The 24,758-nt window shown below is 40.3% G+C and overlaps 1 protein-coding gene across 5 annotated transcripts in view; it reads right to left on the bottom strand.

The window, feature by feature from the left end:
- The window catches only part of VTI1A (vesicle transport through interaction with t-SNAREs 1A), a 284,395-nt gene that overhangs the window by 10,203 nt on the left and 249,434 nt on the right, over window positions 1-24,758 (bottom strand). For 4 of the 5 annotated variants that reach the window (XM_064464159.1, XM_064464156.1, XM_064464160.1 and 1 more), the window contains one exon: window positions 1-1,393. This exon is cut by the window's left edge and continues 10,203 nt beyond it. Coding sequence is in view for 3 of the 5 variants with exons in the window: in XM_064464156.1 (XP_064320226.1) it covers window positions 1,300-1,393 (94 nt within the window). In the remaining 2 variants the exon portion in view is untranslated. Of the gene's footprint in view, window positions 1,394-1,734; window positions 1,778-24,758 lie in introns of those variants that run through there. The other variant, XM_064464158.1, reaches the window with a different exon arrangement.

The raw sequence follows: 24,758 nt of genomic DNA, 5'->3' as shown, positions 1-24,758 counted from the left end.
ATCTGCGGGGAGTCTGAAAGCCACCAGCTTTTTGTTTCTTTGAACATCTCCTGAAAAGATTTTATAGCTTAAGTTCAAGGGCTTAAAATCCCTCTCCATCTGCAATATTTGTAAGGGATTGCATATAATGAATTGAAAAGTTATGAAAATTACTTTATCATATCACCAGAAAAATGACCTTTTCCGGAGTCGTAAGCTTAATTATAAGCCAAATGACCTAGACCTGTCTATAGGAGAAGCACAGCCACTAGGAAAAGAGAAACACAGCTCATTTACACACAGGTAGATGAAACTATGATATATTATATCAGCTAAAAGCAAGTATAAATTAACATTTTCACAGTTTATGTTTGAAAAGGGGAATATCACATTGGAATTTAATACACTAAAAATATTTCCAATATGCGGTCTCAACATAGTCAGGTCAATATTAAAAATCTAGATTTTTCTTTAATGGATTGTAATCACATATTTGTCACTGAATTATTACTTAGGGTCTCTTCTCAATCAGCAGTGAATAGATGAGTACACATCTTCAGGAAGGGCCTAGTGTGTATACTTATCAGTACATATATCAACATTGGAAGAATTAAAACATCCAACAGACAGGCCGTGGTCACAGCTCCATTTTGGGCAAGTGATGCACTATCATAATCTTGAGGAAAGTGGCATTGTTTTGGATAAGCAGAAAAGAAAGCCTAATTAAAAAAAATGTTAGAGTGTTGGATTCACATAAGATATTAAACATCATCCTAAGGTTGCTCTCTTTTTAAAACTAACTACTGTTTTTAAAACCAGGTTGCGTCTATTGCGCTAATTCACGTTCAGGAGTTTGTCGCAGGAGACAGGTTCACTTTCTACATCATTTGGTCTCTGCTTTACTTATATTCTGTATCACAGAAGGTCAGATACTGCTTGATATTCATACACCCCGCATAGCACAAGAACAGTGCAAAGACCCTTCTTCCCTTGCTAAACTCGGGCAATTTACCGGCTAATCTGGGGTAGAATTTGACACATGTTAAGTCTTTCTATACTGGAACAAGCCTTCACTCCAACAAATATTAAGGTTCTGAAAACACTCAGGTAAAGACAAAAAATTTAAGAAAAAAATAATCAACCCCACATGCCATCAACTATGCCATCAATAATACAAAATATTTTATACTACTTGCACCTGAGTTGAATAGTGGAAAAGAGAGGGAGACTCTGTCAGTGCAAGAGAATGATTCATGTGACCACTTTGTCTTAATTACTCAGAACAAGCAGTTTGTTGCTGTTTAGTGAAGAACAAAGATATCAGTGTCCCTTGACAGAAAAATAAATAGCCATCGCGGTGGTGAGGATGATGATGACTGCCAGAACAACAATCAAAATCCGGTTTTGGATGATCCTGAAAAAAAGCAGAAGAGACAAAAAAAAAAAAGTGAATAAAACAAAATAAAGCAAATAAAGTAAAATAGCAGAATATATATAAAATCATAAAAAGAAACACACAGTCTTGGAGAAGACGTGCCCACAAATTAAGGATTTCCTACAACATTCTGCATGTCTTGATTGTTTTTTACTTTTTTCAATTTCCAGTGCTTCCAAACATTTCTTTATGTAGCTATTAAATCCATCTTTTCAGTCAGAAAAGATTTAGTCTTTTCTTAATTATGCATACACTTATACATATATGTTAGAATAACAGAAATACGTTGTGTTACAATTTATTAACCTTCTAAGAAGAAATGAAATAATTAGTCCTCAGTCGATGCAATCCAAGCAGGATGGTCTGTAATAGTAAATATAATTATATTTTTTAAGCCGTTCTGAAATCTTCACAGCTTTTAAAAATCTGAACAGAAACAATTTATTAATTTTCAGGGGATTTTACTATTAAGGTACAAGATTTCCAGGAAACACATGTCAATGAGATACTTACTTGTTCTAAAATACCAAGGGAAAAGTATAAAAGATAGTTTTGAAGAAAAGGATGATATAAAGAAGCAAGTGTCAAACTGTGAAGCTTATGTTGTAAAAGCATCTCCTGTCTCTGTAGCATACCTTTACTTATGGTAATAGGCAAATGTTACATTTTCTATGTAGTATAAAAAAAATGGAAATTAGTAATAATAAAAAGATACCAGAAGTAGAAAGTCCTAATATTGTTCAGTCATTTGCTGGGAGAAATCCCTGCATCTAAAATCAGACACCGCACTGTTTCAGATCTTGCCTGAAATTAACAGGCCAATTAAAATGAATGAATCAACAAATAGTAGAATTTAAGGCATTTTATGGGATGATTTTGGACTGTAAGAATTCAGCATTTGTTATCCCATCCTCACAGAGGAGGAAGAATATTTTCACAGGCTCTTCACGAAACAGGAACTTTTGCAAAACATATTTGTACATGAAGCATATCGTCAGAATTGGAGAGGTATAGCGGAAACCCCAAACAAAACCAACAGAAGAACCCTAAGTTGTATTTATTCTTATTTTAGTTTTTCTCATGCTTCTGGGCAACAAAACAAAATAAAAGAAAGCAAAACAGAGCCTTCCCCAACCAAACAATGGTAAGAAGAGGTAAAACTGTGTTTCGTGAAACATCAAACCAAGTGCAAGGTTCCAACTTGAAGACAGGGAATGTAATGTGTTAAAACGAGCATATTTCATGCAGTGAAAGAGAGAAGAAACTCTAGAGAGCAGAGGGGAGTTTTCCTTGGTAAATGTTTTTCATTTGGATGTGGGTGGATATACATATAAATTATACTGGAAAGTGTAAAGAAAAATGCAGTTTTAACCAACTCCAGCTCTCTCCTTGCTTACCCCCCACCTAAGGAAAAAGCAGTAAATGGATGGATGAAAACTGTCACATCAGACAGACACCCTCCCCTGTGACACTCTAAAAGGACTAGCTCTCTATCCTCCTGACAGGTTACAAAATGATCACATTTGCTGACACGTCTTCCGCAAAACTGCTTTAGTGTTTGTGTCCACTTTCCTAGCAGGAGATGAATGGGCTGCTTTGTCCTCATTTATCACTTAAAGCTGAACTAAGATCTGTCTCGTTTATTTTTCCCTTCCTCACTAGAAAGGCTCAACCACAGCATTAATTCTTTCGCGATGACAGCTAATTCAAACTTAACAGGCAATATTTACTCTGCCAAAAGGATGAGGAGGAAGGGGGGATGTTACTCACTCTTTTTCTTCCCCTCACCCCCCCCCCCCAAAAAAAAAAAAAAAAAAGAAAGGGTAGCAGACTAACAAAATAAACCTAATTAAGGGCTTTTGGTCCTTGTTGGTTTGCACTTCAATTTAACACCTGAACTTACAAGCTTCTCTTTTGTGGTGGGGTGTGACATTCTCTGCCAAACACCTGATAACAAACGATTTGTCCAGGCAAACGCATGAAAACCAGAATATATATTTACTCACTCACCCTCATCACTCCTGAAAAGACACTCAGCAAAATTGAAACTCAGCAGTGAAATAGATTAAAAGCATGAAAACTCTTAAAACATTCAGCCTTAAGTAATACACAGTGCAGCTGGCTTGACAACCATTTTATTTGTGGGATGTGGGCCCCAAGGCATCCATAATGCTAATTTACAAAGGATTAACTGTGAGTGAAACTCGCTTAATCTAACACATAGTTAGGCAAAGGCATACATAACATACTGAGTGTTTAAATCAACTCCTCCTATCTCTGGCCCACTGAAAAAGCATTTCATCGTCTGAGACTTAAAGAAAAATAAAAAAGCGCCAAATCCTCCAAATGCTTTATTTCTAATACTCTGGCAGTACACACCCAATTGCAAGATTATTTAATCAGTGTCCGCGTCCCTAAAATCCTTGTGAAGACAACTCTGAGTGAGGCATGCTGCCACCTGTATCTGCTAATTGAAGGTTCACTTACGGTGTGAATGCAGGAAATATATATCAAAGTTCAATTTCCAGGAATCTGAATTAGCCTGCACAGTGCAGCAAAAGAATATCATATTAAAAGGAACAAATTAATCATGAAATAGGATGGATGTTATCAACACTCCTACACTGAAGCATTATATACTTTTAATATTCAAACCCACAGTTAAAGATTAATCTTATATCTTTAAAAAAGAATAACATCGCGTTTTACTGTCTTACTTTCAAGTGAGCAAGTAAAATTAAAGTAAATGCAAACTGCCAGAGGATGAGGCTAGAAGGAGAATGACAGAGCGTTTGGTAGCAGCAGGACAATCTTGAGGAGGGCTTAGCAAGCCGTGTGTGTTGAGGTCTGAGTCTTGGAGCTGCTGCTCAGACAGGGAACACAAGTTCTGGGTGTCAGCACATTTCAGATCTCGAAGTCAACACGCAAGGGCAACCCTTCAGAGTAAAGAAAAAATCAAGAGGAAAGGGGGTTTTGAGTGATCCAAGACAGTCAAGCCAGCTCACAGTGGTAGAACAATGCTTGGCATTGGCAGGACCCATCTGTAGGGAAGCCTATAGTACTGTCACAGCCAGACACTGCCAGTGGGTATTGCTCTAGGCAAAGCATCAAGGAATTTAAGTGGGGGAGGGAGCGATAATACCAAAGGAGAAGAAAATGAGGCCTAACACGCGCTACAAAAAAAATCCCACAGGCTAACATGCTCGCAAGAAGCAGACGATAGTCTTTTATCTCTATTACACCTTAAATTCAACAAAATCTGGTGAATGAGGAAGCCCAGATTCTTCTTTGAAAATGCAGAGCATGTTTACAGGGTAAATAATTTAAGAAAGAATATATACTTGAAAGAAGACACCCATTGAAACATCCATGGCTAAAATGCCTGAAGGCAAAAACTTGTGCATTTGCATGCTGCATTTTATTAAGTTAGCACACTGTAGCTTTAAAAGAATGCATGGCCAAATTAAGAGGAATGTGTGACTGAAACATCAAGGATTCCTCAAGTTTACATTATGAATCATAGTGCTGTTGATATGAGATGAATTAACCATTTAGTCGATGCAGCTTAGGCACTGAATTCACACCAAGTTCTGCTGGAGCCCGGCGCGCTGGAGCTCGTTAACAGCCAATGTCTACTGTTCCTTTCATACTTGAAACTCTAAGAGCACAAGGGCTCATTCTACTTTGAGTTAGAAGAGACGAAAAATCTGAGCTTTTAAACCAAGTTCCATCAGTTTATCATGGACAGCGGCCCAAAACATTTGGGTTCAAAACCACAGAGAAACAGTAACTAAAGCAGATGCGAGGGTAACATTAACTGACGCATTGGAAGAGCGCGCTGGACTAACAACACAGAAAGTGCATCTCACTCCTGTTGAGTTTCTTTCTGCTCCTCCTTTCTAAATGCCTGACCCTCTATCCTGGCTTCTGGTCACGGTGCTAACCTCCACCCGCCGGTGCACTGGAGGCTCCCTCCAGCCAGTGCCAACTTTGTGAGCTGATGGATGACACTGTCCGCTTTCGGGGATCACCCCTCTGATGCACACGGGGACCGCTGCTTTGGAGAACAAGTCCCACATCCATTACCAAACACTGATGTCCCCGGCAAATCAGTTCTCCCAGATCCCACCATGGCAGAAATTGTGCTGCCTTTCCACATTTCAAAACCCAGAATGATTTGCTCTTCTCTGTAGCTTCACACACACATGCACACAATGGGTCTAACTCTGTTTGTGGCATGTTTAGATCTGCTCCATATAAACACAAAGCAGTTCCCAAATAAGCTTTTGCAAACCTTACATTAAGGATGCCAACCGTGTTTAAACCTTTTTACAAAACTGCATTCATTAGCAGGGGAGTGCACGACATCTATATGGGTTCAGCCTGATGTCTTGCACATGTCTTAGTGCCTGATTGACCAGCATTGAATAATGATGCCTTGCCATTAAGCACTGATGGTACAATAACAATTGTCATGAAAATTAGCAATCACAGTAACATGTTAACAAAATACAGGATATAAATGAACCACTGCAGACTCTGGGTGCATAAAGAGTTTTGTGTCCTTAACTTTAAATAACGAAGACTACAAATAAAATACTGCAAAAATATCTTAGAGAAGCTCAACTCTGACACTTGATACAAATAAAAAAAAATACAAATGGCTTGGGGCATCAGTTAGCACACATCCATTACAACACAGGGCTTTATTCTTAAAGAGAGCATCTCAAAAAAAAATGTCCTTAAGAACACAGACTGATTGATGACGGACCACTGTCCAACAGCGTTTCACTGTAATACATGTATTTAAGATTTAACTAGAAGTGATTCCTATCAGTTTACTGGGCAGAGAGGCTTGTTCTCTGTATACAAGACTACATTTTAAGTAGTCACTTTGAATACTTGGCTATTGCATTTTTGGGTGCCCTTTTATTTGCGATCGGCAGGTTTTGCTAACATGCAAGAAAATAGGTGCATGCAAATCAGTGGTAAGTGATTTTTAAGTGCCCAATATTCATGTGCAAATCAGCAGATTCAAGCAAACACAAAGTGTAGGTCTAGTCACATAGGCAAATATGTACTAGGCAAAACTAAATGGGAATTTAAAGTAATATAGTTATACCCAGATACCTTCTGGACAGACACCATTATTACTATATATAAGGACATCCTTTTTACAATGTATCAGGAATTTCCAAATGGAAACACTAGACCCCACACAGGGGAATAAAATGTTATGATTGGTAAAGCAAAGCCTTAGATATATAATGATAAATCTCTAAGTTCAGGGTGTCTGGCGGCTGTTCAAGTAACTATTCATCTTTCCCATCTTTAGGTTTAAGAATGCTTTTCTTAAATAAAAGCAACTGAAAAGAACTAGACAGGCTGTGGCAAAACATAAAGACATGGCAACCTACTGAAATAAAAGAGAGCCCTGCCTAGCAAAATTACAGCTGGTTGGAAGTATCTGAATCGAGACATTTTTCACCATTAACAACTGAAATTAGCAAACAAAAATACTGGTGAAAAAATATCTTCATAAGTTGCATACAAATCCTTGGCCCTCTTCTAGCTGACCTTGGAAAAAGTGAAGAATTTGGAAAATACTCAAGTTTTTTTCCTCTCCCCCGCCCCAAACTCTGAAAGTGAGTCCAAGTTCTTTGTGTTCTCAAGCCAGAAGAACCTATTACATTGTAATTGACATTGTATATTTAAAGGTGAAAAGGCTTTGTGGGGGGTGGAGAGGGGATGGGACCTCCATGGCTTACTTCATGCCAAAAAGGCCACGCCGTCTGGGCTCCACCTCCAGTTGGGAGACAGGCCGTTCCCAGCAGGAGCCTATTTCGTGTTCTCTGAATTCCTCCCCAAAGGAGCCTCTTCTTCCCCTAGGGACAGAGGCTTTAGTTTCTTACGTACAAGACCTTGGGAAAATAGATTAAAAATTGTGAAAACTGAGCAGATAATGAAATTAAAGCCTCAGAAATGGAGGAAAGGAGACTAAAAAGTGATGGCATTTTCCTAGCTGACTAGCAGGGTTTTTTCGAATGAGACAGGCCATTCAAGGGGGCGAAGATATTGTTGATAGGGCTGAGGAGTTGTGCAGCCCTACATCCTCTAGCTTTAAAGTTCAGCCTTAAGGACTGGGACTGTCTACTTGTAATAACATGGATACCAATCTCTACTTATAATATTACACTCAAACCACATCAATGTTTTTTCCACCTGAGCCCTGAATGAAAGAATGAGTCATGTAATAACAGGTGCAGGGAGGTAGTCACACTATCCAACTTTAAACATCTAAATTATATCTAGCTAATCTCTCTCAGCTCCCTGTGTATATAAGCTAGAGTCCTGCTCTGAATTGCCTTCTCTTTTTCCTGGCTACATATGCATCCCAGGAGATCTAGTCTGTTAAGTTAGCTGGCTGGGTTAGGTGCCTCCTGATTAGTAGGGATGAATATCCCTAAAAGCTTGAGCGTGAGGCCCAAGCAAGAAAGCTTGCTAGTTCTGACGGCAAAATCATACAGGAGAGGTGTTAACATATTGTAAAATGTCTGTAATCTTCCATCAATCAGAAATATTGCAGAGCTTAAACTCACCAGTAAAGCAGAAGATGTTCCTCAATAATTAGCCAGTAAATACCTTGATTCATCATCTCCCTTTAATGGATTCCATATTTGCACATGAAATTCTGACCAGGATCAAATATGTTTCTCCTTCAACAGTTTTTCTGGAGGAGTGAGAGATAGGAGAGACATTCCTCTCTGGGACGAATGCCTCCTGAGATGCAGTGGGCTTTCTTGGCTCAAGGAATTATGTTTTTTACCTTGCTGTGCCATCTTCTGACAATCTTACCATTAAGATTAAAATTAAAAATTGTTTTTATGATCTCTGATAGCTAAAATACTTATTGAGATATCTAATTCATAACTGAAATCTTGCAATACATTCCAAATGTAAAAAAACCCATATGAACAGCATTGGAGCACGGTATTATTTGGTAGCCATCAGGATTATCATAGCTTGCGTGAGTCCTGTCTCAAGGAGCTGGCATTTGCAGGACATGCAAATAGTACCCAGGCAATCACTGGAGTCTGGGGGGAGTGAGAAGGGGACTGAGTGGCCTAGGAAGGAGAAGTATCTACAGGAATGATTGGAAGAAGAAGTGTATTCAGACTTCAGCATGAAAACCGCGAGAACCGAGAAAGCCTGAAAGAGGACCTCGTGGACATGGGACCTAAGATAAAAAGGGAAAAGGGAAGGGTACTGTACCTCTTCTACTAGCTCAGACTTTATTCATTGCTTATTCTTAAAACACACGGGAAGGCATTTCTGAAGGATGAAAAGTATCCTGCTGATGAGAGACCCTGACAGGGAACATTCCTCTGCACAGTTATGATGCAGCTTCAGCTTTCTCCTGTCTCCATGTCCACTCCTTCCATGGAGGGAACCAATTAGATTATTATTGTCATTAGGAGGAACAGTGGGTGGTTGCTGGGGCCACGGAAACTCACCAACCAAAACTGGAGGGGGATTAATTCATTTCATGCAAAGCAGAGGCAACACCAGATCCCTTTGGCAAGTCTAAATGAAGATCATGTGCACAGTGGCAACTGCAAGTGGAAGGAGTCAAGGTTGTATTAATCTCCAACCAGCCTTTCTCAGGGTACTGAAGTATCAAGAAGAACAAATCACACATTTAGTCACCTGAGCATGACTAAGAACCATAGGCCTTACCAAACATTACGAGTGCTTTAGAAAGAGTTCCGAGGGAGGGTGGATAGCCCAGCTGTCAGCGTAATGGCATTCTTCAGCACGTTGGTTGCACGAAGCCCTGGTCCCCAAACAGTTAATGGGAAAAAAAAGCCCCAAACCCCAACCCCCTCATCAGCACTCAAAGCTAAAGCAATTATTTCTCCAGCAGAAGAAATGTATGCAAGCTATAAAATGACAAGAACATACATGACTGCACATTGGCTTTTATGATAAATAGTTAAATTTACATTCTGTGCAATTTACAGAAAACAAAAATGTCTAAAGTCTGCACTTTATCAACTTTCATGATGATCAAACCCCACTAAAATATATATCTTAAACAGATGAATGAAAGTAACATCTTTCACCCTGCCTCACTTTAATTAATGACTAATCTACAGCTTTTAGGTGTGATGAAGATGGAGATTGGACACAAATACTTTGCTTGCATTATTTTCCCCTTATCACACCATATTTGACTGGGCGTCTTTTTGTATGGCAAGTTTTCTACAATTGTCTTAACAATGTTGACCTCTTTTGTAGAAACCTGAAGGCATCCGCAGCAATTGTTCCTGAATATGTGCTATCCAAAATGTTACCATTTCATGGCACTTCTTGAATGATAGAATAGATTTTTTTTGGTATATATTCTTTTTTTTTTTTTTTTCAAATGCTATAAAAGAAAAGAAAACAATCATGGCTAAGGCCATTTGTGAGATGGCATTAAAAGAGCCCACTCTGAGACAGATAAAAATAATGAGAATCTTTCTGTCAAGAAGGATTTAGAAAATATCACTAGCATTATTAAAATTTAATTTTTTACTGTGCTTTTTGGTTCCCCCTTTTCCAGTGATAATGAGCAGGACTGCACACCTCCACATTGCTCGTACTTGTTTTGAGCAATAAATTCAGCCTTCCAGTCTGAAGACATTTCAGACAACAATTTTGACTGCTATAGGCTTATTTTTCAACCTGTTCTGTGCTTTGAGTCTTCCTATAAAAACCAGTTCATAAGCTAATTTTCCACAAGGCCAGTGGAACAAATAAAAATCAATTTTTGCCCAACTGGTTCAGAGAAAACCTGGGAATAGTGAAGACAGAACAGTGAAAAATAAAAAGAATCGATGTATTCACAAATGGTTTACCTGATAGAGAACTATCAAATTAGTTGACAGGAGATACTTGCCACTATTAGTGTATTTTCTTTTCAGCATGTTCCAGTATTTCTATTAGGGGAGCAGAAATGCCTCTACTTTGTTATGACCTCAGACACCTGGGTTTAATAACCACATGGAGCCTCCATGCATTCTGTAAAACTACAGGGCACAAAGTCAAAGTGCAAGAGCACTTGCAGATCTTGCAACCAGAGGGACCTGCAAGCCCAGCCTGGCTTAGAGTGGGTAAGTTTCCATGATCGCATGGAAGGAGGGAAGAGTCCTTTCTCAGTGAACACAGGGAGACATTCATGACCTCAGGCCAACCTTGTCAAGAGGAATTGGTCCATGAGGAAAGGAAAAAATCATAAGACACTGCCCAGGCTTCCCTCCCCAGTTAAAAACCCAAATGTTCAGGAGCACACTGAAGACTAAATAGATTAATAGCTCTTGCAGAGCAGAATACAAATTTCTACAAAGATGGGAATCCTGTTCGTAGACTTCAAAATTTTCAGAATCCCAAGGACAACTCAGAGCATAAAGTTCAATATTGTGGCCCAATCCATTTCATCATCTTCACCGCTAATTGGGCAGGCGTTTTTGAAACCACGGTACCGAGAAGGGATTGGATAGGTGCTTATGCCTGTCAGTCTGCAGCCAGAAAAATATGGCTGGAAACCTGATTGAAGAACAGAATCTGCTTTTTAATACAAATTAACCATCACTCCTGTGGAAATAAAACAAATTTATAATTTACAAGCTTAAATATTAAGGAAGCTCTTTCTAAGTAGCTGTAATCTTCACCCTAGTATGTAGCATTTTATACACTCCTTCATTTTTATGAGTTGGCATTAAAATGTGACTCATTTTAACAGAAAAAAAAGGATTAAGTATGTCACTCTGAAGTAAAGCTGCATATTACCTATTTAAAAACATTATAACACACCATGGAGACATCATTTCTAGGGCCAAACAAAACATTACTCAATGAAGAAATGGCATGAAATATAAAATATTCTGCAGAGGAAGGGTATTTGGAGCTAAGCAGTTTCACTGCCAATAAACAGCATCATAATAAATAGAGTGCATGTAGAAAAATAGTATACCTGTTCTTTACTAGTCGAGATGTAACACCTTAGTATAGGAAACTAATAAACCTACTACTTGTCCACTAAGTACATACAGGGAGAAACTAAAAACCACCACACATTTTGATTCTGAATCTCCTACAACTGATGCTAATTTGCTTATGATATCTGCCTGATTTAGAGCTAATCTTCTGTAAATTAACTCCTAATGCTGTCTGAAATAATCCTCTTAATGCTGGTCTGTCTTGAGTACTTTATATCAAATACCATGAAATACACAAGCATATACAAGGCGTATAGCATTTGTAGTGCTGTTGGCCACTCTCAAATATTTGCTGTGCCGTGAAGACGCAAGCGTGGTGCCGAGCTGCATGGCCCTGGGGCAGCTTTGGGACAGCACAGGGTGGTGATGCTCTGGTTGCCTCCTTTGAAGCGGACAGCACGCCCGGACTGTGTCCCACCTCTCCTGGCCGCCAGGGAGAAGAGGTGGCTCTGTGCCTCCTTACAAAATGGTGCAGTTCCACGCTCCAAACCTCCCACCTCCAGCAGCACATGATAATGAGAAAAAGTAAACTGTTCGGGCTTTGAGATTTCTGAATGACAAGATCTGTGTTAAACAGCACTAATTATCAGCTGGAAGCCTAATCTGATAACTGGTTTGAAAATACAGCGACAGACAATTTCGTTTCTTCAGACAGGGAAAATATTTTTAAGGGTGTTGCTTCAGCATCGGCCAGCTTAATTATTATTGTCAGTGTGCTAACTCTGTATTCAAAACTATATTTTTTCCACTAAATCCACCGGAACAATTTTCTCCCCCAACATTAATTTAACGATACAGCCGAAAACCTAATTGATATTGGTGGGCAATGCAATTCCAACATATTATTTTCTTGGTATTTGAAACATAAATGGCAGGCACAACTTGACTGAATGGACCTCTTTATGTTTTAACAGGCGGTTTATTGGCCCAGACTCCAACATATAACAAGCGCAATTGCAAAAGCAATACATTTTTAATTGAAAAATTCATGTATTTTTACTATGAAAGTGACTCAAATAACAAGTAACATTGTCAGGTACAGGGCTTTTAAAACAATTTTTATACATGGAATGTTGTTTAGAAATTATATTCTCACCATAGCAAGGGCTTATAGGAGGCTATTAAAAGAAAAAAATATGTATTGTTTAAATCATACTTTATTGGAGCTTGCTTTTTTAATATATTAAAGAACAGATAAAGCACAGTGATCAGTGAGCCGTATGTGTCCAACAGCCCTTCAAGAGCCTTGTGGAAATGTATAAAACAAGCAGTGATACAATCCTTTGCCAAACACTGTCATAAATTTTTTATTTGGCAGCTAACATTCTCACTAGTTTTCTTGGCAGCAATTGGGACCTTTAGCAAGAAAGGTGCAGGAGAAAAATACCTTGTTTAGAGATGTTTTCAACACTTTCTGGGATTTTTCAGAACTTCTGCCTGCAGCACATTTTACAACCACAGTCTCCAGTCACCTGATGAGTAGGTGGTGGTTTTAAACATTTTTTTAAATATAGACAGCCTAGTACCCCCCTCTGGCCTTCAGCCTAGGGTGCGAGTGTGGAGGGGGGCTGTACGTGTTCCACAGAGATGCAAGTGGTTGCTCCTCTCTGTCTAGACAAAAAAACTTGAAAATAATATCAGAATGTACCTTTCATTGCTCCTGATACTATCTGTATCTTATTCCCGGATGACAGAGATAAATGAAAGGCAGACATGTGCTGATTACTTTTACTTGGGAGATCTCTGCTGAAAAGCTGGTCACAGGTGCAGCTACCCTGGTCAGCCGGTGGACTGCCTCATAAACAGAATTGTGAAATAGATTTCTGTACCCAGATCTGCTCTTCTAGGGGCTTTTTGTTTTGTTTTTGTTTTGTTTTTAAAAAAAGATATAAGAAACTTGACATCTGATGCACAGCCTTCTTCAACGCACCCAGATATGCTGATGTGTTGTACATGCGAAAATATGGCTCCAGCAGTACTGTGGTTTGGGCTATACTGGGGACAATTAAATTGCGGGCTTCTAGCAATTCACTTGCGGAGCAGATGTTTTATGTTTTGGCATTTCATTGTTTCGGAATAGAAATAAGATGAACCTATTTTACATCTCAGCAACTTCCTCCAAAGCTTTCACAACAATAACATATACTTCAGCCCTTCACATGGACATCAAGGAAACGGTTTTTCTTAAACAGATGTGGACCAGGAAAAGTACCTTTTCCTTATTTGGCTCAAAATAGAAAGGCTGAAATTTAGTTTTAGACAGCATAAATTGCTGTAAACACAGGCTTAATTAAAGTAATGGTGTTACACTTATAAACACAAACTAATGGGCTTCCCCACAGCTTGTGTTCCAGTTTTGTCTCTCGTGTTTACCAGGGGCATCATCCCCCCCCCCCCCCGAACTTTATAGAGCACACACAGACATCTAGTGGTTGGTGAAAACGCTGCAAGCCTGTCATTGCATCTGACGCAGCTCGACTGGAGGCAGTGAAGTTACACCAGGTATGAGTTGAGCTGATTTTGTCTCTGTTACATCTATGGATGGGCAATCAAACAGGGAGAGAACGGCTCCCTTTGTGCCATCTCAGGTAATCACGCTGCCTCTGGTAAGACATTTGCTCTCTTGGCAATGGGCTTCCCAAATTTCCCTAATCGTTGATTCTTTTCAGTTCAGTTGGAGCTATTTTTGCCATTCTTCTGAGCACCTTTAAATTTCTCTCTCCTTGCTACTATTACTTTATTTTAGTTAAAAACTGAAGAGCTTCATTATGTAATATTGTTTGAACGGTTCTTTGAATGTTGCTACATGCAACGAAAGTCTATTGGAAAGTGACAGAGCAATGTGATTTTATAGACAAGAAAATACACACACCATGAAAAAGCACACAGTCAATAATAAATTCTAAATTCCTGGTACAGGAATATGACTTGCTTTCCAGTCTGCATCAATCAATGGAAAGATGCCTAAAACTTCAGTGGGGTTTGAGTCCCACATCTGCAAAGGAGATCAAGAGACACAGTTTTGCACGGCGTTGTAAGAACTCAGCGCCCTGATTCTGCTCTCAGTTACACCATTTTAAATCAAGCGGTACTCAGCGGTGTCATAACCCTGCACATCTGTGTCAGGCCCTGTGTTGCAAGGGCAGACTTGATGCCAAGAATGCAAAACAGATGTTGCTTTCCTAATGTTTTCTTGTTGTCATTTAAGTTGTTTTCGTGGGGTTCTGTTTTCATTTTGGTGAGTGAAACAGGTCGATAGGACTTTTCAGAGGGCAGGCTGGAGGAATGCTTCTGCATCTTCCTTTTTATTTTGCATGCGTGTGTGAATATGCATAGACTTTGAGTTACAACCGGGAAAAATTTTTTTTTTTTTTTAAGCTTCATTTGAGCTATGTTCTGTTCCCTTGGGGCAAAGTGAAAGGTAGCTATTTGCGGATGGGAAAAAGGGCTTTTGTGAACAGCAAAGCTGCATCGCCAAACAGCTTAAGAAAAAGATTTTTTGAAGTTATTTTTTACTACTACTTTAAGAGGAAACAGGGATAAATGTATCTTTTTTGCATGTTGACTCATTAACAAATTTAGCAATAAACACTTTGTAATTAAGTCCACTAGTTTACTGCTGTCCAGAAGTTTCTCAATACTCTTTGCACAGAAGGTTTTGGAAAACGTAGAACTAAGAAACGGTGAAGGCAAATCCCACCAGCTTGCTCAAGCAAATCTAGCTAAGGCTTAAACTCACTTCTGAACACTGAAATTTGAGATGCCGTATCAAATAAGCAGCTCTTTTTCCCTGAAGAGAAGAAACTGGGTGTAGCTAACCTAGTGCATAATAGGTTTATTCTCATTCACAAAACAGGAATTACTTTATGGCCCCAAAGTAAAACTAGCACAGAAATATACTGGCAGATTTGCTGCAGATGTGTGTTGTGACACGTATGCAGGGAATCTGCTATTAATCACATGCTAAGATTTTAATATTATGTAGGGTAATGCAGGCAATCATTATGGTGAAGGTTCTGGATTCATAAAAGCCTAACCCACAAATGGGTCTTTTAAATTTAATACGTTTGAGCTCAGTCTCATACTGCACCAGTTGAATTCCCTGATTCACCCCCCTGCTCCCCATTACATACATATATTTCAATATCTATTGTGCATTTCTTTTTGTGCTGTGCTCCGCTTCTTTTCTTGCAAGACATGACATCTCCCGTTTACCAGACTATGACAGGAATGTTCTTGTTAGAGGGGCTGTACGAGACCCCTGGACACGCACCTAGCACAGGAAACGGTCTGGCTCAAATGCTGGAAAAGCCATCCTTCACCTGAATCCTTCAAAATTTGTGTCCTAACATAACTAGAACCTATGTATCCGTACCCGGGCTAAGATTACTACGGACAATTATACCGTGGAAATGCATTATTCTGACAAAGCAATCAATCACGTTATTTCTCACAATTTCAGTTCACCCCTAAAATTTTCCTTACCTCCAAAGCCAGCTGGATATTATATTACCAAAGCTGTTGAAAGGGTGTAACACTAACCATGAAGCCAAAGGCCACTAAAACTATGCAATGCATAAATTTTTATTGTTTGCTCAGCATTGAAATCTCATTAGGGCTCATAACTCATCGGCGCACTGCAAACATTTGCATCTGCTGATCATGAGAACTTAGATGGAATGTACACCTTTGGCTAATTTACTTGTTATGTTTTTAGACAAAACCGTGTATGTTGCTTTTTATTTGCCTTTTAAAAAGTCTTTACGCGGTTATGAGTCGAATGTCCACTTTTTAAACTAAATACATTAAAACTTTCATCTGCAGTTTCTCAAGGTTGTTCTGTTGTTGGCAGTGCTCATGATCATCATTTCACAAAAGCTTCATTTGGCTTAGTATTCAGGATAATCATTGTTTGAAAACTGTGCCCCATAGAGCATTTCACTCATTCATCCTTTCTGCTTTATGCAGTCACATTTTAATTAGATTAAAATTTGTCCTCCAATTAGCTTTCATTAAAGTTTATAGATTACAGCAAAAATCTCCACTGAGTAGTGCTTCAAAACTGTGCCTAAAGTTTAAAATGAAATAACTGTGCAAATGAAGTGATTATGAAGATTATTACTATGCAAAAAACATCAGTCGCTTCTTGGTTTACTTATACATTTAACTCTGTAATTTATTTTGCCGACTTCAATACCTCTGTGTTCTCCAGAGTAGTTATCATAATAATACCTTACAGTTACAGGATACCTTTCATTCCTAAGGATCCTTAGGGGCCTGATTCTGCAGTCCTTACGCACACCAGTAGTCCTGTTGAAGTCCCTGAAACTCTTTGAGCAAGTGCTACTCGCTGCATGCGAACCAGGACCCAACCACAGGTCAAATCCTACTTTCAGATACCCACGTAGCATTACTGTTGATTCGTGTGGCTCAGAATGCAAACCAGATATGAACATTATGTAAAAAGTCCTTTCACCTACTTCTGGGTGAGCTGTGGCAGCTGTTCAATGGTGCATGGTTACAAGACTCACCTCTTTAAATGAGGGTGCGAAGACATATACTTCCCCCCACCCCCGAGTTAAAACTGCAGAGAAAACTGAGAATGTAATTATCCAAAGAGGAAACGACTCAGTAGGACACAGGGGCTGGGGCTGCATCTCTCCTGTCACTCATGTCTTCAGATGCGACATTGCCAAGTATCGGATGCCCAGTTGCTAATACCTCCTGCACATGCAAATTTACTATGTGCTGAAGGCAATATAAAGTTTACAGCTTGCCAGGCTGATCCTACAACCAGAGCAGACATTTATTCCGTTGCAATCTCTCGGTGGAACACACGGGACTCCGTGTCGGAGCAGAGCTCCACAGAAATGGATCTGTTTGCAGGAAATTCTCTTCCAATAGCAGGAGCTATAAATATATACACATATTCAAGAAAAAAAAAAAAAGAGAGAGAGATGCAGCCAACATCTTAAAACTAAAAATAGAGACACTTGGGTTACAAAACCAGGGACCTGTCTTTGCTCTAGCAACATATTTCTGATAGGAGGAACAGAGTCAAAAAGAACTATTTTACTACAAATGAAATGTATTTCATAAGCATGAGAGAACAATTCCAGCAAAATGCAGGAGTGTAAAAAAGCAGTCTTTGGTACTTTTCATGTGCTAGTTGCTTGAATAATCACTAGTAAATCTTCACATGTCTGAGGTTACTAGAGTTATTCCCACTCAGCAGATGGCAAAACCAAAGTTTAAGGGTGTCAAAGGCTAGAGAGGAGTTCATAGTTTAAATGTTCTGACTCTAAGCCCTGTATTCAAGCCAAGACCATGTTTCCAAGATCCAAAGCATCCAGCAGGCAATACTAATTTTAGGAGTCATGCTCAGGTCTGTCCCTTCTTCCCCCTGCTCCCACCTCCTCTTGGTGTTCATTTCTGCCACCACGTTGCAGCATGCCAACCTCGGTTGTGCTGATTCAGCAGCTCGTGGGTCCATGTGATGAATCAGACCAAGTAATTGATCCCGGATTAAAAAAGAAAAAGAATCACAGAATCACAGAATGGTGGGGGTTGGAAGGGACCTCGGGAGATCATCTGTGCCTGCTTGAGCAGGCACACCCAGAGCAGGGGGCACAGGACTGCGTCCAGGTGGGTTTGAATGTCTCCAGGGAAGGAGGGACTCCACAGCCTCTCGGGGCAGCCTGTGCCCCTGCTCTGGCACCCGCACAGGGAAGGGGTTTTTTTCTCATATTGAGGTGGAACTTGCCGTGTTCCAACTTGTGCCCATTGCCCCTTGTCCTGTCGTTGGGCACCACTGAAGACAGTCCAGTCCCATCATCCTGACACCCACCCCTTAGATATTTACAGGTATTTATGAAATCCCACCTCAGTCTGTGCTTCTCCAGGGTGAACAAACCCAAGTCTCTCAGCTTTTCCTCATAAGGGAGATGCTCTAGCCCCTGACCATCTCCGTAGCTCTCCTCTGGACTTGCTCGAGGAGTTCCCTGTCCTTCTTAAACTGGGGGGCCCAAAACTGGACACAGTGTTCCAAATGTGGTCTCACTAGGGCAGAGCAGAGGGGGAGGATAACCTGCCTTCACCTGCTGGCCACACTCCTTTTAATGCACCCCAGGACACCGTTGGCCTTCTTGGCCACAAGGGCACAGTCTGGCTCAGGGTCACCTCGCTGCCCACCAGCACTGCCAGGGCCTTCTCAACAGAGCCGCTCTCCAGCAGGTCAACCCCCAACATGTACCAGTGCATGGGGTTGTTCCTCCCCAGGGGCAGGACCTTGCACTTGCTCTTGTTGAATTTCATCAGGTTCCCCTGGGCCCAGCTCTCCAGCCTGTCCAGGTCTCGCTGGATGCCAGCACAGCCTTCTGGTGTATCAGCCGCTCCTCCCAGCTTGGTACCATCAGCACTTGCTGAGGGGACGCTCTGTCCCTTTGACCAGGTCATTGATGACTGTTGAACAGGACTGGACCCAGCACAGACCCCTGGGGAACACCGCTAGTGACAGGCCTCCATCCAGACTCTGCCCCATTGATCGTGACCCTCTGAGCTCTGTTGTTGAGCCAGTTCTCATTCCACCTCACTGTCCTCTCATCCAACGCACACTTCCTTAGCTTGTCTGTGAGGAGGCTATGGGAGACAGCGTCAAATGCCTTACTGAGGTTGAGATAGACAACATCAACTGCTCTCCCTTCGTCGACCCAGCCAGTCACACCATCGTAGAAGGCTATCAGGTCAGTCAAGCATGATCACCCCTCGGTGAATCCATGTTCCTTACTTCTGATAACCTTGTTGTCCTCTACATGCGTGGAGACGACCTCCAGGATGAACTGCTCCATCACCTTTCTGGGGATGGAGGTGAAGCTGACTGGCCTATAGTTCCCCAGGTCCTCCTTCTTGCTCTTTTTGAAGATGGGAGTGACATTTGCTGTCCTCCAGTCCTCAGGCACCTCTCCTGTCCTCCACGACCTTTCAAAGCTGATGGAGAGTGGCTCAGGAAGAACATCCACTAGCTCCCTCAGCACTCACAGGTGCATCCCATTGGGTCCCATGGATCTCTGAGGATCCAGTTTGCCTATGTGATCTCTGACCCAGCCTTTCTCAACCGATGATAAGTCTTCCTTTGTCCCAGTTTGTCCTCTCACCTTTGGGGGCTGGCATGCCTGAGGGCCAGCCTTAGCAGTAAAGACAGAGGCAAAGAAGGCATTCAGCAACTCCGCCTTCTCTGCATCCTGCTTTACCAGGGTCCCTTCCTTGTTCAGCAAAAAGAAGAGGGTGGGAGAGGAGAGCTATTTTGCACTAGATCAATTCCATTTCAAGACATTGACTGGAGAACAGAAGTGCCCATGAAAACGAGAGAGCAGCTGGATGCAGCACTGGGGCAGGAATGAGTATTTTTGGGAGCTGGAGACTCTGCTGTGGATGCTGATGGTTTTGAACTGAGATCCAAACCATTCTGAAACTGTTCCATTATCATGTTTTAACTCTTTTATATCCCTCCTTCCTTTTACCTTCATTTGCCTGCTTTGTTCTCAGGAAAAGCGTAAGTACTTCATACGGTCTTTGCACAACAAATTTGCACAAGGCAATTCAGAAACTGGAAGCATTTCACTTTCCTCAATTAAAATCTGGAACACCAACTTTGCCTTCTCAATTACATTGACTATATTGCAGAAACACCGCTCTGTTTCCTCAGTAGAATTGTCATGTTTCATAAAATACAGACAAACTAGTCATGCTTTATGTCAAGGGTGCTTTTGCAAATAGTTTATAAAGGATTTAGATGATTAACCATATATTGAGACAGTTAATTGAATTTAAGAGGCTATTTTAGAATTCTACAGATCAAGCAGTTATTTATAATCCTGGTTATTGCTTTCTACCTTGTATCCACCTCTAATGCAGACCATTGTAATATTCTGATAACTCTTTATAAACGATTTGTGTTAGCAAAATAAAAATAAAGAAGCCCAAATCCTACCACAAGGAATAGGTTAGATAATCAGGACTCCTAGACTAAATGAATCAGATCCAAGGATCAGATCTTTGGAGGTAGGTGGACAGTCAATGCCATGATTTAGATAATTTGAGGCCCTTAAACATCTCAGCCCTCATCACTCTGCACACGGGATTTATGCAATTTTACAAAGTTGGCCAAGTGTCATCTGAAAAGGCACAAATGCTGAAGTAACTGCAACAGCTGAGGAACATGTCTTTTCTTTGACAAAACAGCAGCATCATGACAGGATGCTTAAAGCTTCAGTGCTTCATGCTGGTTATGAAAAAAAACCCAACAATGGAAGCCTTGAGGAATGCAAAATATAACTGGTATCCTTACAAAACACATTCTGCTCAGTTAGAACAGAATGAGAAATTATTTCTTGTGATTTTATTCAGTAATTTTAAGCAGCATCGTATACTTATATATACAGAATGTTTTTTAATGAAGAAATAGCCAGAGATTACTTTTTATTGCAATGTGATTTATAAAGTAAAAAAAAAATCTATTCTGGAAGTATAGTGTATTTGGTGCTATTTTTGCCTAGGAATGGAAACTCGAACTGGAAATAGAGTCATTCATTCACACTTACAGGATGACATCCTGTTGACAGGCATGCAAACTTGGAAAGGTGCTACACAGTCACTCTTAAAATACTACACTATATTTTTTTCGTTCTAAGCTTCAATTAAGTAAATGTTAAAGAGGGATCAGTGCTTCATTAAGGCTAAGGGTTCATCGTTTGCAAGAGATCATCTTTCAGAAGTACAAAGACAGAGAAGTCAAGGCATTAACTACTAAATAAACTGTTTTCACAACAGAATTGGCACCTTCAAGCCCCTCTACAGCAAGGAGCTGTGCTGCCGGAGTTCTGCTCATTCAGATTTTGATTTTAAAAGCATTCCCCAGTACAACCAGAAAGGTCATCAATCCTTCCTGCCAGGTAGTAGGTTATTTGTGTTGGTTTTTTTTTTTTTTTCAATTCAGGGAGAATGGAAATCATAAAAGGCGTGAAAATACAGTTGAGGTAGATATATTCACAGATTCTAAGATAGTTGGAATGTTGTCAGTGATAATGAGCCCTGAGCAAGTGATCTGTGTCTGACATGCTCTGCCAAACTACAATTACAGGAGAACCAAAAATAAAACATGCAACTTTAAACCTCCTGAATTGGTAAGCCTTGGCCTAAGAATCATATGTGCACTTGCTCCCACAGGCTTGCTTCCAAGAGGCACCCAAAACTGGAAGGACCTTTCTAATGGGAAGGAAAGAAGGAAGAAAAGTTTCCATTTAAATTATGACATTTCAAAATGACAGAAAGAGCAACCAGCCCTAGAGGGTCCTGCTCCCCTGCGTCAAATTCCTACAAGAGCAGGTTGTAAGATTTCAGCTCTATCATATCTGAATCAAAATGTTCAGGACTCAAAATCGACACCATAAATTGTGCTATCGAGGTACATATTCCTCTTGGCTCTGCTTCCTGTTGGTCTTCTCCAGCCTTCTGCATGCCACTGCAGTGCCAATGGAGACATGTTTTAACCTTTTTCTCTAACAGAGAAAAGCACAGCTAGGCCCAAATATTAATGATTTTAAGCAATGCGCTCTGTAACTCCTTTTGCACAATCTTCCTTGTTTTTTGCTGGTTCTAAAAAAGCCTTTGGCCCGTTGGTAAGAACACCATTTCTATTTCTGTCATCCCAAATTAACAAATGAATGAGGAGAGGGGAAATTCCCCTGTCACTCCAAACCTTCACCCTCCGAGTCCCCTGCCTCATTGCAGCTACGGTGCTCTAAAATAAAGCAAGCATTAATGGCTGAAACTTCAATGAGACATCAGCACTTGCTTAAATGATATTCCAAATCATGGGCTAAATGGAGGTGGTGGTCAGGGAGAGCAGGTATTTATGTCGTGCAGTCTCTTAGGATACAATGGATTTATGGCCGTCAATGCTAAACAACACCACTATTGTCTCTTCACATTTTATCTGCCTCCATTATTCATTTATGGTGATTTTGATTGATGAAGACACTTTAAAAAAAGGAGGGGAGACGGGAGGAGGGGGAAAGGAATACTTCAACTGTTTGGTCTCTAATTCCTGTAAATCTACAGTTCATACTGCAAGAGTATTACTCAAAAGAAATGTCCACCTTCACAGTTTGGGAAGGATTTTTTTCCTTTCACCAGTCTCTCTTTTTTCTGAAAGACTGGAAGCAGGGCACAAGCAGTGCTTCCGACACACATCTAATCACCGTAGAGGCGGCACATCATACTGTAATAGGCCAGGGAAATCAGTGTTGGTCTTTTTAATGAAAAAGTGTAGAGACTTCCGCAAAACCTCTTTTACATGCTTACTTCCTATGCCACAGCTAATTAAGTTTTAGGCTGGTTTGATATGTCAAAAATTGCTTGCATCACAGAGCTGAACCCAAGGAGAGTTGATATAATTTCTTCATTCAAAGTGAAAGCATCTGCCAGAAAGCTACTTTTCTGACTGTGTGGAAGTCATAAAGAAAAGGCCCAGCTTTGGTTTGTTTGCTTCCAAATATACGGTATTTACTGACCTCTCATTAAAATATCCTAAAGGAATACAGATTATGAACCATCTGATACATTTCTTTCCACGGGAGGCTACGTCTGAGGCCTGGGGGTAAAGAGATTCCTGAGAGTCATTTAAACTCAGTTCACTCCTCTCAAAGTTTTAAATGAGCTTCTGAGCAAGCACTACAAACTTGCCAAGCTCTCTGCTTACTTATGGGAAAAAAAAATAAAGAAAAAGACAGACACATTCACCACATGTTTGCATCTCTCCTGCTCCCAGATCTGCCCCGGCACATGCTGAGCGCAACATTCAATTGACTGCCCGAAGCCAAGGGAAGCCCAGTCCCCTCCTCAATATTTAGCTGCAGTATTTGCTTTCTAGTTCCACCCTTTTTTGTGCTTTAATAGTATAAGCTATAATACAGCAAGAGAAGCAGTGAAGAAAAAGGACAGATAAATTGTTAATAAACTGTCATTAGTTGTCAGAGTCACCACCGCATTCAAGAAACAACCCCTCTATTGAAATTTTTGTGTCTAAAATGTTGGTATTTTAAAATGACTGCACACTTGGGAAGAGAGTTTTGCTCTTTCCTATTATCTTTGAAAATGTAGGGTTAGAAACATTATTCGCAAAAAGGAAAACTTGACTTCCAAGGACAAATAGGTGAAGGGAGGAAAAGCCTGTGGAACTGCTGAATACACAAAAGCCTGCTGCTTGACCACTCGTTTTGTGTTATAAAGCATAATTACATCTGCCTTTTTTAATATTATGTGGTTCTTATTATTACTTTCTGTACCATCTTTCATGTTTCAAGGGAGTAGGCTGCTGCTAACTGGTGCTAGGAAGAAACTCATTCTAATTACTTTGTACTTCTGTAGAGGCTGTAATGGCAGCTCCTGGAGACGCATACAAAAATGTGTGTAAAATCAACCAGTTCTGGTTTTGAAACTCCCATCTTCACGATTTTGACTTTTCAAAATGATCTGCTCTTAATACAACAGGAGTTGTCAAAGGCTGTCAAATAAACGACAGAACTCTCAGGAAATAAACATCTCTCCTCTAGTAGGTTTGTATATATTTCTGCAAAAGGAAAGAATTCTAAAAGTAAATAAACACATGGGAGGATTAGAGAAGCAATAAACAAAAGCATTTCCTCATTTTGAATTTAAGAAAATAGGAGCCTCTTTCCAGCCATTGCCAGGAAATATTACTGCACAGAGGTGAAGTTCGTGCTAGCTAAAATACTATTCAATGCTAAGGCATATGGACGTGCAATTGCATGTACATGCACCCAGAGACACACACTCTACACGTATATCCCAGTCGAAGTTTGAATCAAGTTTCTACCATGCCATTACGGATTGATGGGCAGAGGATTTTAATAACAGTTTGGACCAACACAGGTATTGGGCTCCTTGCTGCAAGATGATAAAGCAAATGCTGAAACCTTTTAGTCCTAACGAAGGAGTTTACAGGGTTCTTAATCCATGCACCCCACCTCGCTTCTCCCACGGTCCCGCTGAAAGCTTCAAAACAGTCCCCAGCACTAACATGGTTCAGAGCCTGTTGAACATGCTGATCTGCTCATGATTACTCTTTGCCACTGTAAAACAATCTAACTCCTCAAGTGAATGGAGTCTGTAGCAACAATGGTGTTATTGACTTGTTGCTCCAGCTCTATTTAGTTATTACCCTCGAGGCCACAATCAATAGACTTTGCACCAAGTCAGCCTAATAAATCCCAGGCTTTCACTGG

Source organism: Phalacrocorax carbo, chromosome 12, assembly GCF_963921805.1.
Source record: "Phalacrocorax carbo chromosome 12, bPhaCar2.1, whole genome shotgun sequence".
NCBI lineage: Eukaryota > Metazoa > Chordata > Aves > Suliformes > Phalacrocoracidae > Phalacrocorax > Phalacrocorax carbo.
Note: the sequence above shows the minus strand (reverse complement) of the source record. Positions and strands in the feature narration are given on the sequence as shown.